The following is a 15,504-nucleotide window of genomic DNA, read 5'->3' as shown; positions in this document are numbered from 1 at the left end:
TGAAGGCATCTTTCTTTCCTACGGTTAAGCTGTGGGCTTCTGTGGTGGGGGGAGTACACGCTTTCTTATTCTGTCAAGTCTTTGGTGCCGGTCACATCTTCTAGTGTGTATTCACTGGATTCTGATAAAGTGTGGTGGGAACAATGGGCTTTTTGTTGGGATTATATTGTTATTCCCAAAGCACTCAAGGGATGAGGAGAGCCTGTTTAAATCTCCTCACTGTATCTAGCTTTTTATATCTAGCTTTTTAGGGCATTAAAACTTTGCCTTAAAAGAACACTTCAAACTGAAACACAGTGTGCAAGAATTGATGTGGTCAGGGAAAACACTTTAACTAGCCCAAGCTTAAATAATTAGTATAGCTATAGTCACAGGGGAAAGTATGTCTGTTTCCAACTGTGCCTTAGGGTTTAAGTGACTCAAGAAACAGCTCATATTACGTATTCCTCCTTTGTTTTGAGTCTTGTGAACTAGTGGCACTAGTATTTGAATAGTTTCATGAAACACCTGAGGTTCATGTCACTTAAGCCATCCTCATGAGTATGGTGCACATATATCTATTTAACTGCTCTCTAGCTGGCATTGCACAATAAGGCACGGCCCATGAATAGTCTGACCAGAAATAACCATAGTTTTGGTTTGTTCTTACTGCTTGATTTTCTTTCAGGCTCTAGAGCTTGACCCCAGGTTAATTGCATGCCCACATGAAGGTCTTCATATTTTACTTGTCAATAATGATGATCCCTACATAAAAAGACATGGCTGTCCCCAGAATAAAGTGACTTGGCATTGATCAAAGAGAAGTTCAGTGCACACACCCCACCTGGACAAGGATTAGAGAGGTTTAGATCTTGGCTATAACAATGTAGAATTTTTATTGTGATAAGGGCTGCCTCTCTCCTTGCTCTGTTTACTCCTGGGGAGCTGTCTTTGGTGGCAAATGTCTCCTTGGAGTTTTTGAATCTGTAAACTTGCGTAGCTAGTAGTGGTGAAACAGATTTATGGAGCTTGCTGTGCCTCTGTGAGGGATTTAGCTGCTTACCTGACAGAATAAGAAGGCAACTGTCTACAGGCTAGGACAACATCCATTCTGGTAGATGGTCTCTTTTTGAGGAGCCTGTTCTGTGTGTGGTTAGCTTTTTTTTTTTTTGGAGACAGAGTCTCACTCTGTTCCCCGGGCTAGAGTGCCCTGGCATCAGCCTAGCTCACAGCAACCTCAAACTCCTGGGTTCAAGCAATCCTACTGCCTCAGCCTCCTGAGTAGCTGGGACTACAGGCATGTGCCACCATGCCCGCCTAATTTTTTGTGTATATATTTTAGTTGTTTGGCTAATTTCTTTCTATTTTTAGTAGAGACAGGGTCTCGCTCTTGCTCAGGCTGGATGGTTAGCTTTTAGTTATCCACCTTTTGGACAACATTTGGCATGTTTTTAATCTCAGACTGCCTCCTCTCTGCCACATGTTCCTTGTGATCAATAATAATGTAACACAAATTAATTTAACTTTAATATTGGCATAAGTAAAATCTCACTAAGAAGGTAAATCTAGGCCGGGAATGGAGGCTCATGCCTGTAGTCCTAGCACTATGGGAGGCCGAGGCGGGTGGATCGTTTGAGCTCAGGAGTTTGAGACCAGCCTGAGCAAGAACAAGATCCCGTCTCTACTAAAAATAGAAAGAAATTATATGGACAACTAAAAATATATATAGAAAAAATTAGCCAGGCATGGTGGCACATGCCTGTAGTCCCAGCTACTCGGGAGGCTGAGGCAGGAGGATCACTGGGGAGCCCAGGAGTTTGAGGTTGCTGTGAGCTAGGCTGATGCCACGGCACTCTAGCCTGGGCAACAGAGTAAGACTCTGTCCCAAAAAAATAAGTAAATAAGGAAAAGAAGGTAAATCTACACGAAAATGGATAATGCCTCCTGATAAATTACTTTGGGTTACATAATCTTTTGGACTATGTATCAGGCTTAAAAGGTCTTTCACCGTGGAAATGTTTTTTTGCTAGCCTGTCGCAGTATGTTGACTGTCCCTTTCCATCCTGATACATTTCAGTGATGATAAAAATGTGGCTGCTGACTGAGAATGAGCATTAGTTGCCCAAAGGACTATACCAGAGATCTGCATTATTGCTTTTTCGGTTGTTCACTTTCCTGGTTTCTGTCTTTAGGCCTTGGGCCCTCTGGCCACTGTTGATATGCAAGGCTGATTTAAGACAAGGTTCTGTGGTGCTTTGGCACTGATTGTCTTGACCACTGGGGGGCATCAAAGCAATTGAGATAAAAAGAAAGGTCATTTAGTTTCTTTAGTAGACTTAAGGTATACTTAGGAAGTTACTAACTTCAGCCCACATGATCACGACCTATCTGAAAGCTGGGTGGGTGGTGGATAGCTTGCATCTGGCATACAGAAACAAATAGCACATTCGAGAAGCGTGTCAAGTGCATGTCATCATTATTTGTTTATTTTTTCAGGTTCGACTCAGAAGGACACGACTTAGATGGTGTTTCCATCTCTGATCTCAAGAGTGGAGGAGTAGGAGGGAGCAACACCAACTGGAAAACTTTATATGACGTTAAAGCAGAGAACCTGGGCCAAGGTGACAAGGTATCTGACATTCCTGTCTTCACAAAAGCATGTGAAGTATACAAAGGATCAGTTTGGAAACCTGGTTTCTGATACCAGCTGTCAGATGTTAACTCAGACCTGTAATTCTTACCTGGGACTCTGACCAGAGCATGATGTGGTGGTTGAATCACTGCCAGAGTGAAGGAGCTGAGTGTCCTGATGGGAATGTGTTATAGCCCTCGGGTGTGTTGGGGCAGGACAGTGTGATGAACTCTTAGAGAGTTGATTCCTGGAGGGATCTTGAAGAAGTGGTAAAAACCAAGCTTTGTGTCCTAGCGTGAACGGCCTTCAGGTCCAAGTTTCCTTTCTGTGATTGCTCCTGCAAATCCAAGTGCCCAAATATCAAGAAGTGTTTTGAGATGAGTAGTGGTCAGACTCAGTGTCAGACGTCATGCAGTTCGTGTGTACTGTCACTGGCTGTGGCATATGGTGTATTAACCTCTCGTAGACGGAGAATTGCCAGTGTTCTGTGACAAGGGTTGGCTCTGGTATTTGACTTTATTTGCAGCTTTCCTTTCAGTGTTTATATTTAATGACCTTCCTTCCATCTTGATTTAAACTTGTATTCTGTCAGCAGTTCAGTATTTAAATCATTTATTTCTCCTTTATGCTCCCCCAAATAGCAATCCCTGCTCTTTTATTTTTATTATATACAATATAGGTTTTATTCCTTACTGTCTGATTTCACCGTATGCCCTTATCCATCATTGTCATCAACAGCAACTTATAATGCTATTATATAACTTCTTGAGAATTCGACACTGGGCAGATCTGTTTTGTCCTTTCATAGGAACAACCCACTCTTCTGGTTCTCTTGTCACCCAGTTTCTCTTCTAGATCTAAAGGTAGGCAATACATAATAAGAAATTAGGCTTAGAGAGTACGTTTTACACCGAAACTTTCAAGTAGCTTTGAATCTGGACCTAACCTGGAAATACAGAAAGACCCTTCAGGCATTCTCCTAGGACACTTACTTTCTCTAGAGCCTTCTAAACTGGGGCCTAGCCCAAGCTCTTTAAACATCCACATCTTTGTTTTGCCTCATTTGGTCTGAGACGTTAGGAAGCCCCAGAGGTTGTTGACCTATCTCTGAAGTCAGGGTTCACCCAGAGGGAACTGCTCTCTGATAGTATTAAACATACCCCCCCAAAGTATTCATATGGGATCCTCTCTGTAGGGGTTTAAAAAGCAAAACAAAGAGTAACAAAGAACCCAAACACATGTCCTCTCTAGGTTTATTTATCAGTGATTGCTCCACTCTGAAGGTACAGCTCTTGTAGGTATTTTTGACAACTTAGAACAGGGGTTGGTAAACCAGGCCCTGGGCCAAATTTTGCCTGCTGCCAGTTGTAAATTAAGCTCATTGGAACACAGCCACATGTCCTCCATGTACATACTGTCACGGATATTCTTGCCCCACAACTTCAGAACAGGGATGCCTTGGAGATATTGTAGGTTCAGTTCCAGACCGCTGCAATAATGTGAATATCACAATAAAGTGAGTCACATGAAGTTTTTGGTTTCCCAGTGTACATAAAAGTTATGTTTGCACTATATTGTAGTCATTAAGTGTGTAATAGCATTAAGTCTAAAACAAGCAATGTGCATACCTTAATTTAAAACTATTGTCGCTGGGTGCAGTGGTGTGCATCTGTAGTCCAGCTACTTGGGAGGCTGAGGTGGGAGGATCGTTTGAGCCAGGAGTTTGAGACTAGCCTGGGCAACATAGGAGACCCCATCTCTTAAAAAAAAAAAATGCGTGCGTGCACACACACACACACACACACACACACACACTTATAGCTAAAAATGCTAACAATCATCTGAGCCCTCAGCATTGTAATCTTTTTGCTGGTGGTAGGTTTTGTTTCTGTGTTAATGGGTGGTTGCTGAAGGTTGGGGTGGCTGTGGCAGTTTCTTAAAATAAGACGACAGTGAAGATTGCAGCATCAATTGACTCTTCCTTTCATGAAAAGTTTCTCTGTAGCATATGATGCTGTTCAATAGCATTTTACCCACAGTAGAGCTTTCAAAATTGGAGTCAATCCTCTCAGACCCTGCTGCTGCTTTCTAATTTTATGTGATATTCCAAATCCTTTGTTGTCATTTCAACAATGTTCACAGCATCTTCACCAGGAGTAGATAAGAAGCAACTCCATTTAAGTTTTATCATGAGATTGTAGCAATTAAGTCACATCTTTAGGCTCCACTTCTAATTCTAGTCTCTTGCTATTTCTATCACCTCTGCAGTTCCTTCCTCCACTGAAGTCTTAAATCCTCAAAAGTCATTCATGAGGGTTGGAATAAACTTCTTCCAAACTCCTGTTAATGTTGATATTTTGACTTCCTCCAATGAATCACAAATGTTCTTAATGGCATCTAGAATGGTGAATTTTTTCCAGGTTCTAAATTTACTTTGCCCAAATCCATCAGAGGAATCACTATCTATGGCAGCTGTAGCCTTACAAAGTGTATTTCTTAAATAATAAGATGTGAAAGTCAAAATTATTGCTTCATCTATGGGCTGCAGAATGGATGTTGTGTTAGCAGGTATGAAAGCAATATATCTCCTTGTACTATACATCTCCATCAAAGCTCTTGGGTGACCAGGTGCATTGTCAATGAGCAGTAACATTTTGAAAGGAATCTTTTTTTCTGAGCACTAGATCTCAACAGTGGGCTTAAACCATTCAGTAAACCATGCTGTAAACAGATGTGTTGTCATCCAGGCTTTTGCTATTCCATGTATAGAGCACAGACAAAGTATGATAGGTTTAGCATAACTCTTAAGGGCCCTAGGATTCTTCAAACAGTTATTGTCTTCAACTTAAAGTCACCAGCTGCATTAGCCCCAACATGAGAGCCTGTCCTTTGAAGTTTTGAAGCCGGGTATTGACTTCTCCTCCTTAGCTAGGAAAGTTCTAGATGGCATCTTCTTTCAATAGAAGGGTCTTGCACCTACATTGAAAATCTGTTGTTCAGTGTAGCCACCTTCATCCATGATCTTAACTGGATCTTTTGGATAACTTGCTGTAGCTTCTACATCAATACTTACTACTTCACCTTGCACTTCTATGTTATGGAGATGGCTTTTTTCCTTAAACCTCATGAACCAACCTCTCCTAGCTTCCAACTTTTCTTATATAGCTTCCTCACCTCTCTCATCCTTCATAGAATTGAGGAGAGTTGGGTCCTTACTCTAGATTAGGCTTTGGCTTAAGGGAATGTTGTGTCTGGTTTGTTCTTCTCTCCACACCACTAAAACCTTCTCCATATTGGCATTAAGGCTATTTTGCTTTCTTATCATTCATGTGTTCGCTGGAGGAGGACTTTTAATTTCCTTAAAGAACTTTCCTTTGCATTCACAACTTGGCTAACTGGCACGACAGGCATAGCATTCAGCCTATCTCAGCTTTCAACATGCCTTCCTTACTAAGCTTGATCATTTCTAGCTTTTGATTTAAAGTGAGGGAATGCAACTCTTCCTTTCTCTTGAACACCTAGAGGCCATTGTAGGGTTCTTAACTGGACAAATTTCAATATTGTTGCATTTCAGTGAATAGAGAGGCCTGAGAAGAGGGGGAGAGAAGGAGGGAACAGCCAGTTGGTGAAGCAGTCAGAACATACTCAGTATTTATTAAGTCCCCTGTCTTGTATGGGCATGCTTCGTGGCACCCCAGAACAACTACAATAGTAACATCAAGGATCACTGATCAGAGATCACCATAGCAGGCATAATAATAATAACAAAAAAATGTGAAATACTGTGAGAATTACCAAAATGTGACACAGAGACAGAAAGTGAGCACATGCTATTGGAAAAATGGCACTGATAGACTTACTTGACACAGGGTTGCCGCAAACCTTCAATTTGTAAGAAGCACAATATCTACAAAGTGCAGTAAGGCAGAGTGCAATAAAATGAGCTCTGCTGCCTGTAGCTGCAACAGAGACTATGTGACCGAATGGCTCCTGAGGCCGAAAGTATTTACTGTTTGGCTTTTTACAGAAAAAGCTTGCTGATCCCTGCCCTAAACAAAGACAAAGGTGAACCTAGGCCTTAAAATCACTGCCGTTGTTTTTAATGTGGGAGGAATAGTTGATCATAGCTGCACTAGATTTTTGTGGTCTGCATTATTCTTGTTTCTTAGATCTGTTTTCTTTGGAGGATCAGAGGATCAGTAGGAACAAGTCTTTGTCTTCTCAGTAGTTTTCAAGCGAAGAGGAAAACAACTTCAGTTTTAATTAACTCAGTCTAATTTAGAATTAACTCTTTTATTTTTAAGGAATTATATGCTTTAGAACTTGGCTTATTACCTTCCTGGGCTTTGTACTCAGCACACGTGATTTCTAAAACTACAGAGTGAATTATTCCCTGTAATCAGTTTGTGATCTTGAGAGTTAGAATTTATAAACACTTACCACTTGTAAGTAAGGGCAAGCTTTGAACTGCCTCTAAGTCCAATCCTGAATGTAGGGTTGGTGCTCTGTGTCTTACGCCATTCTTTTCTCCTAAAGGCAGACTATTTTAGCTCGGTGGCAACAGTGGTGTTTCTTCGCAAAGAGAACTCTATGTACCAGGCCTGCCCGACTCAGGACTGCAATAAGAAAGTGATTGATCAACAGAATGGATTATACCGTTGTGAGAAGTGTAACCGTGAATTTCCCAATTTCAAGTACCGCATGATCCTGTCAGTAAGTAGAATGGGAACCTCTGTGGCTTTATTGAGTCCGTCCCATGTACCAGGCACTGTAGACACAACAGCATAAACAGGCCAGTCGTGGTAGGAAGCTTGCAGATGACTAAGTGCTGAAGAGCTTACTAATCGTCTTTAAGTAAGAAGGTGAGGGCCTTTCATTCAACTGACATAGCATTCTAGCTTTGCCTACCAAAGTAAGCTTTTTTTCATGCAAGAAAGTTGAGTTGAGATTACCTCCCCCCAGCTGATTATAGCCTTCTGTGTATGTTGTGCAATGACAGCATTGGTGGCACTCACCTGCTAACTGTTGTGAAGATAAATTAATTTGAAATGTCTTTTCTAGAGAGCAGTAATTGTACTCATACTGCCGATGCCTATATTTGGTTATTTTTCTTGTGAATAATCTAATTTCTCTGGACTTAGTAGAGCTGACTTCAGAGGAATGTAACCACATGCTGATGTGGGGTTGTTGCTTTTCCACATTGTAAGAATTGTTTCTTTCTGTTTTAAAAACCTTTAAAATGGGCTGGGTATGGTGGCTCACACCTGTAATCTTAGCAGTTTGGGAAGCTGAGGTGGAAGGATTGCTAGAGGCCAGGAGTTTGAGGTCAGCCTGAGAAACATGGCGAGACCCCGTCTCTACAGAAAATTTAAAAATTAGCTAGTGTGGTGTCCCACACTTGTCGGCCCAGCTCAGGAGGCTGGAGCAGGAGGATCACTTAAGCCCAGGAGTTTGAGGTCATGGTGAGCTGTGATGGCACCACTGTACTCTAGCCTGGGCAGCAGAGGAAGACCCTGTTAAAAAATTTAAAAAAAGAAAGAAAACACCTTTAAAATGAATGGTATAAGTTTAAAAAAAAGATAGTACTAAATGATAAAGGTTCAAGAAAATGGGCACTCTTACATTTTTCTAGAAGATGATTTGGCAGTAATATATTAGAAGCCTTAAAAATGTTTATATTTTCTGACATAGTAAACACCTGGAGGGAATTTATTCTAAGGAAATAATCAGAGCTCTTAACATCTGTATAAAGTTGTCTGTTAGACTTGTTTGTTGTGAAAAATTGGATACAATTTAAATGTCCTTCATATTCCATTGGTTAATTGCTTTATTGAATATCCTTGGAAGACTATGAAGGCCTCAGAATTTGCCATTTATTTGACAGTTTCCACAGTTAAAATGTTCAAAAACCATTGCTAACTAACACTATTAAGCAACGTTAGGTATAGTACATATTCAGGCTTTATTAATTGAAAATAGCAAATTTTAATTGGTATGGGTTTTTTTTTGTTTTTTTGTTTTTTTTTTTTCTTGAGACAGAGTCTCACTTTGTTGCCCGGGCTAGAGTGAGTGCCGTGGCGTCAGCCTAGCTCACGGCAACCTCAAACTCCTGGGCTTAAGCGATCCTACTGCCTCAGCCTCCCGAGTAGCTGGGACTACAGGCATGTGCCACCATGCCCGGCTAATTTTTTCTATATATAGTTTTAGTTGTCCAGATAATTTTTATCTCTATTTTTAGTAGAGACGGGGTCTCGCTCAGGCTGGTCTCAAACTCCTGACCTCGAGCGATCCACCCGCCTCGGCCTCCCAGAGGGCTAGGATTACAGGCGTGAGCCACCGTGCCCGGCAGGTATGTTTTATATGGTCTTGGTGTCTGTATACAGACAGAAAACAGACTGGGAGGATGAATACCAGACTGGTATTGGTTATTTCTGGTAGACTTTTATTTTCTTCCATACATTTTTCTGTATTTTCTACTTTTTTTCCTTCAGCAAATACTCTTATAGTAGGAAATTTTTTAAAATTCTTCCTAAATTCAAAAAAGTAAAAGATTCCAGTTGGTTGAAGTGGCTGACACTTGTAATCCAGCCTGAGCAGGAGCGAGACCCCGTCTCTACTAAAAATAGAAAAATTAGCCGGGCATTGTGGCTTGCGCCTGTAGTCCCAGCTATTCAGGAGGCTGAGACAGGAGGATCGCTTGAGCCAGGAGTTTGAGGTTGCTGTGAGCTAGGCTGATGCCATGGCACTCTAGCCCTGCCCGGCAACAGAGTGAGATGCTGTCTCAAAAAAAAGATTTCACCTACCCATTCTGCATTCTAATTGTTCTTTAAAATGTTAGTTCAGCAGAAAAGTTCTACATTTAAGCTTCTTATTTCTTATAAACTATAAATTTTTCATTGAATAAGATGAAGGAAATTGTTTTAAATACTTTATTCCATCAGCCTTTCTGTTAAATTCCTAAATAATGGGAGCTCCTGCACACTTGTTTGATTCGACATTTGTGGTGTGTCTGCACCATTGCGATTCTTGCCCTGTATGGTGAGATGCTCTTTGTGTCTTGGAAGGATAGCGTGGTGTAAGCTGCAAGCGTGAGTCCCAGTATGTGTTACCATTACCGTGTATTTATGAGTGCTTTTAATTTTTTGTCACCTTATTTTTCACTGTAACATTCTGTATTAAAAACCTCATGTACATGCAAAAGGAATTTGTAAAATATCAAATGATGCCTTAAAAAAGAACTTTGCTGTCATTTCTAACAAAGTTTTTTACTTTAGCAATTAGATTCTTTGAGATCTACTTTCTCCCTGAACTCTCCTCTATTTAATTTTACACCATAGTCCAACTGGAGACACTAGGTTGCTCATTTCTGTTGCTGGGTAAAATTGGTGACTGGCCCTAGTGCAAGCTCTTAAGTTGTCTGGTTTGGTCAGCGGTGATTTGGAGCGGTCTCAGGGAGCTCCTCCTAGTGACTGAAGAATATACAATTTAACATGCAGACAACTTGCCCTATTAGAGACTTCCTCAAAACCCTCAGTACAAAGCTCATTGCATCTGGAGGGGAGCTGAGTCTTGTGTGCCTGGATTCTGCATCTGAAGGAGAGTTCAGTCGGGCTGTGTCTCCACTGAGATCTGAAATCACACATTTGCAGCATCTTATATTCCTGTTGTGATCCAGACTGACATTTTAAACTTCTTTTTATGATACGTTCATATTCTTTAGAAAGAATATATATTAATAGTATATATAATGATAGTGGTTTTTTTTCTCTGTAAATTCTTTTAATGAGTAGGAAAAGGTAACCTCCCAGTCTTCTTAGTGTATCTTCCTTTAATTATTTCTTTGCTGAAATAATAGAGTTGTGTTTTTTAGGTAAATATTGCAGATTTTCAAGACAATCAGTGGGTGACTTGTTTCCAGGAGTCTGCTGAAGCCATCCTCGGTCAAAACACTGCTTATCTGGGGGAACTGAAAGACAAGGTCAGCCACTATTTATTATAACTATAATAGTTCCCCTGCTGTGCAGCTGACCCCTTTTTTGCTGTTTAATATTTTTTTGATTGTTTCTTTTGGGTGTCGTATACAGTTTCTCAATCTGATGATTATTTAAGAGCTTATCTGGTTTTATCTAATTTTGTCCATTTTGGATGTGTTTGGCAATGAGGTAATGAAATAGTGTATATAAAAGTGCCTTGAAACCAAAGCACTTTATAGGTATAAGCCATTCCTATTAGCACATCAGAGCTGGTGCCCCTGCACTCTCTTGCGAGCTGGAAACTAAAGTACAGGTGTGCCTTTTTAACATAATAAACACCTGCCAGAAAAGTTGAGTCAAATCTTGGTTTAAATGCACATACCCAGTGCTTGCTCTTTTAGGCTGTCGTATGTAATTCTTATGAAGTGACTTTCTTTCATAAGGTAACTTTATCCATTTCAGTTTAATAAATTTGCATTTTTATCACATATTAGGTTTTTTAATGCAGAGAATAGATTACTGATTATGCTAAAGGTAGTTGGTCAGATAAAACATATAAAGAAGACCAGTAAAAGTTGTATTTTCTGGGCCACGTAAATTGGCATCTGTCTATAGGTGGGTTTTTTCCCTGTGTCCTCCAAATTGGTTGGAATACTTGTATAGTTCACAAAGATAAAAGGATTTGCCATTTGTTTTGACATTTTTCTTGTTCTTTCCAATCCTCAGTTCTCTTTGGTTCTGCCCCTGCCTCCTTTTTAAATTGTCCATGAGATCTCTGAAAGTAGTCCCAGCAAGTCCTTTTACAGACATAACTGGAATTGACTTTAGTGTGGTAGACTCCTGTGTCTGTTTTGCCTGGTCCTCAATTTTCACATCAGATTTTAAGGCTCGAGTCAGCCTTTCCGGATTTTTATGAGCTTATTATATTTGACTGTCTTTACTGCTGGTGAATTAGGACATATAGATCCTCTTCCCCCGAGGAACCATGAGATCTTGGTGTACGTGCTCATGCTTTCCCCAGTCTTGGAAGAATAATGACAGCTAGTATAATTTTCTGAAGGTTTAATACATTGTTTTATTTACATTCTGAAAGTCCAGGGGATGTCTTTTTTGGAGGTGGGGTCAAGTAACCTTTACAAAAAAGAGTTCTATGTAACAAAGTTGTTTTCGTGTTCCATGTGACTTGCAAAGATACTTGGCTGATAAGTTTATTTTATGTATAGTTACAAAATACATTCTCAGCTGGGTGCAGTAGCTTACACACGTAATCCTAGCACTTTGGAAAGGTGAGGCAGGAGGATCACTTGAAGCCAGGAGTTCAAGACCAGCCTGGGCAACATAGTAAGACTCCATCTCTACAAAAAAGATAGAAAAATTAGCTGGATGTGGTGGGTGGTGCACACTTGTAGTTCCAGCTACTCCAGAGGCTGAGGCAGGAGGATCGCTTGAGCCCAGGACTTTGAGGTTGCAGAGAGCTTTGATGACACCACTACACTCTAGCCAGGGTGACAGAGCAAGAGTCTGTCTCAAAAGGGACAAAACAAATAACTCCCCTTACTGGCCTTCTTCCAGGCCCTGGCAACTACTGTTCTACTTTCTATGAATTTGATTACTCTAGGTGTAGAGTGTGTTCATTTTAAATAAAATTCTACTTAAACAGTTTTATGTAATGTTACCTGTAGATTTGTCATTCCTAAGTAATTTCAAACCACTGAGGGTAATGATTTTCTCAAAGTCTTTTCAGAAGTCTTATCAATGATTTCAAGTTGTCCAGTAGTTTTCATGTCTAAAGTTTTATATTTGTTTTTTCAGAATGAACAGGCATATGAGGAAGTTTTTCAAAATGCCAATTTTCGATCTTTCACGTTCAAGATCAGGGTCAAACTAGAGAACTACAATGTAAGTAAGGACACGGGCAGAAAGGTTAGTGGTGGGAAATTGCTGTTTGTTGCTGACAGCAACATTACAATATTAGCAGTCAGGGAATTGTCTGCTGTGTACCTGACCCAGTGCTGAGCACCCTGTGTTCATTACTAATTGTCTCTTCCCCATTTTCAGATGAGGAAACAAACATAGAGAGGTTAAGTGTTTCGTCTAAACATTTAGGGGGGAAAGTGCTATATGATCTTTTCAGTTAAAACCTGGTTTTTTTTTTGTCTGTGTTCTAACAAAAACTGACACATGTAGTGGAATCACATCTTCTACAGGTCTAAGTTCTAAAGTCAGTGTATGAGCCGGGTGTGGAGGTACAGTTCCAGCTACTCAGGAGGCTGAGACAGGAGGATTACTTGAGCCCAGGAGTTCTAGGCCAGCCTGGGTAACATAGCAAGACCCTGTCTCTAAATCAGTCATTCAATATATGAAACAAAGACCACATGCAGTTAAAATTACCTTGAAATTTTCTTAAATTGCCCATAATGTCAGGTAGTTATATAGTCATAATAAAACAGCATTTATTGAATACTATCTGCCAGATACTGTTCTTCATCCTTTACTATACACGTATTATTTCGCCTGATCCATATAATAACCCTATATATAGGAACTATTGTTATCCTCATGGCACCAGTGAAAGAAGGGAGGCATACAGAGAGTAAGTCACTTGCCTAAAGTCATATGCTAGCAAGGGGCAGAGCTACGAGTCCAACCCAGGCAGTCCAATTTCAGAGCTTTGCTCTATACCATGTTTGTGTATATCACTGGATTTAGTAACAACTGAGCATGCTAAAGTGTGAGAACCCCTGAGCTCAACTCTGCAGCTTTTCTGGGCGTCACTCCATTCTGCCTCTAAAGGCACCATTCAGTCCCTGGATGTAAATGTACAAGCAAAAAGGGAGAATTCTGAAAACACCCTGCTTTTTGTAGGGTTTACTTATTCTGTTTCATTATCAGACCTTAACCTTAATACCTGCTCATAGATGTGTTTGTTATTGTATGCATTAAATGAGATAGGGGGTCAAGTGTCAGTGTGGTATAATGTCAGGGAGTGAGGTAAAGTTGGGGGGCATTTTTAGGGTCCTTCAGCTCCCTCATGGGATGGACATGGAAGGTGAAGTGCAGAGAGATTGCCTCACCCAGAGCTGAGATAGGACCCAAACGAGGCCGTCCCCTCTGCTGTGGGTGCTTTTTCTTTTACAACTCAGTTTTTCTTGAAATGAAAGTTCAGCTTTCAGAACTAACTCTATGGCTTTGGTGAGTCACATATCCTCTCCAGGCTCTTATTCACCCGGAACTGAACTAGAGGAGCCCTCTAAAGTCCATCCCATTTGGATTCTGGGTTTCTGAGTGTTTGGGAGCACGAGGAAAGGATCTGTCCACTCTCCCAGCCTCAGGAATTCTGGACTAGGCTCTCACTCATGGTGTTTTCTTCATTGGAATTACTGGACTCTTGAATCCAGTGTGTCTGTTTTCTCCTGCTGGACTCACTGAAACCCCAAAGCAAAGGGGGTTGTCATCACTGCTCCATGCCATGGGCTTTTATGGTTCACAAACTGCTTTTCTCTTTTTGAAGGACGAGTCTCGAATCAAGGCCACGGTGATGGACGTGAAGCCTGTGGACTACAGAGAATATGGCAGAAGGCTGATCACAAACATCAGGAGAAACTCAGTAATGTGAGGAGAGTAGCACTGATTGGGCAGAAGTTGGCAAATAAAGATCCCAGATGGAATCGATTTCTTCCCACCCCTGTGTGATAATCCCACATTAGCTACACCGTGCAGAGAGCCTCTTTATGGTGGACTCTAAGCAATTTCCTCTCTTGTGTGCGTCTCGCAACCCACTGGTAGGCAAAGGAAAATATGCTGGATGGCTGTGGTATATAAGCTGTGTCAGGCCTAGGGGGTCGGCCAGCAGGTAGTATAGTACCACTCTCTGTCTTTCAGACTTTCGTTAATTTTATTAAGACTTCATTATCATTACGCAGGAATTATGTCGCAAGTAATTGACCCTAACTGCAGACAGAGAAATAAATTATGTAACTAGGATTTTGTTTGTCCGAGTGGTGACAACTTCACGACTTGGGTTGCTTCTTGCGGGGAGAGCTGAGAAGTGGCTGTGGGGAACCTGGGTATTTTAGTAAGTGTGTCTTCCTAGAATTCAAAGGCACTCTCTTTGTAGAGGTGCCACATAGTTGTTAATGCTTGGAATGGCAATAGCATAGAATTATTAATCAAAGGCATATCTTTTATATCTGAAGAATATCCTTCCTTCAGGGTTTAATAGACTGAGTCAGATGGGTCTGATATTAATCAAAATTGTCTCTTCTGAGGACGGCTGATAAGCATTGACTTGCTGTCCCCTAGGGACATCCAGGCAACTACAAAGCATTGCTTTAGTTTTCACTTCAATTAATGTTACATTTTGGTGATGGATGCACACTTTTTCTACCTGTACATACTTCTTGCATTTGTATGTTTCATTTCTTGACTAAAGCTGTGTTAAATAGAAAGGAGTTTGAAGGGAGAGGCCCTTTGTTTCCCTTACTTTGTTTTAATAAACAGTATATTCTTTGTGAATCCTATTTTCTTTGAATGCAAAGGGTTCTTGTAACTGGAAAGCAATTAATTAACCTTCATAATAAATGTTCACTTGGGGGAGATGTTAACTCATTACAAACTCGAAGATTAGTCCAAGGCGTGGAGATCATTCTTCCTAATGTTTGCAACCCTGAAATGCATCTTTAAAAGAATGAAAACACTAAAAACAAAAAGCCATTGTGCCCAAGGATGCTGACGATCCGGCACTTTGGGATTTTATTGATGTTTACACAGCAGTCTCACACCAGCCAGGCTTTGAAATGTGTACAGACAGTGAGCTAGTAAGAAAACAGTAATTATGCTACTGGGCTTTTCAGTCAGCAAGAGTATGCTTGCTCTGTGTGTTCCTAATCATATTAATTATCTATCCGGTAGCTGCAACCC

The 15,504-nt window shown here is 40.7% G+C and overlaps 1 protein-coding gene across 2 annotated transcripts in view; it reads left to right on the top strand.

Annotated features, from left to right (window-relative positions):
- The window catches only part of RPA1 (replication protein A1), a 57,877-nt gene extending 42,778 nt beyond the window's left edge, over positions 1-15,099 (top strand). For both annotated transcript variants that reach the window (XM_045526136.1, XM_045526135.1), the window contains 5 exons: positions 2,476-2,608; positions 7,148-7,324; positions 10,482-10,589; positions 12,397-12,483; positions 14,096-15,099. In XM_045526136.1, the coding sequence (XP_045382092.1) occupies positions 2,476-2,608; positions 7,148-7,324; positions 10,482-10,589; positions 12,397-12,483; positions 14,096-14,200 (610 nt within the window). In that variant the 3' untranslated portion in view covers positions 14,201-15,099. The remainder of the gene's footprint in view (positions 1-2,475; positions 2,609-7,147; positions 7,325-10,481; positions 10,590-12,396; positions 12,484-14,095) is intronic.
- Positions 15,100-15,504: the final 405 nt, after the last annotated feature.

Source organism: Lemur catta, chromosome 15 (assembly GCF_020740605.2).
Source record: "Lemur catta isolate mLemCat1 chromosome 15, mLemCat1.pri, whole genome shotgun sequence".
NCBI classification, from domain to species: domain Eukaryota; kingdom Metazoa; phylum Chordata; class Mammalia; order Primates; family Lemuridae; genus Lemur; species Lemur catta.
This window is presented reverse-complemented; position numbering and strand designations above follow the sequence as displayed.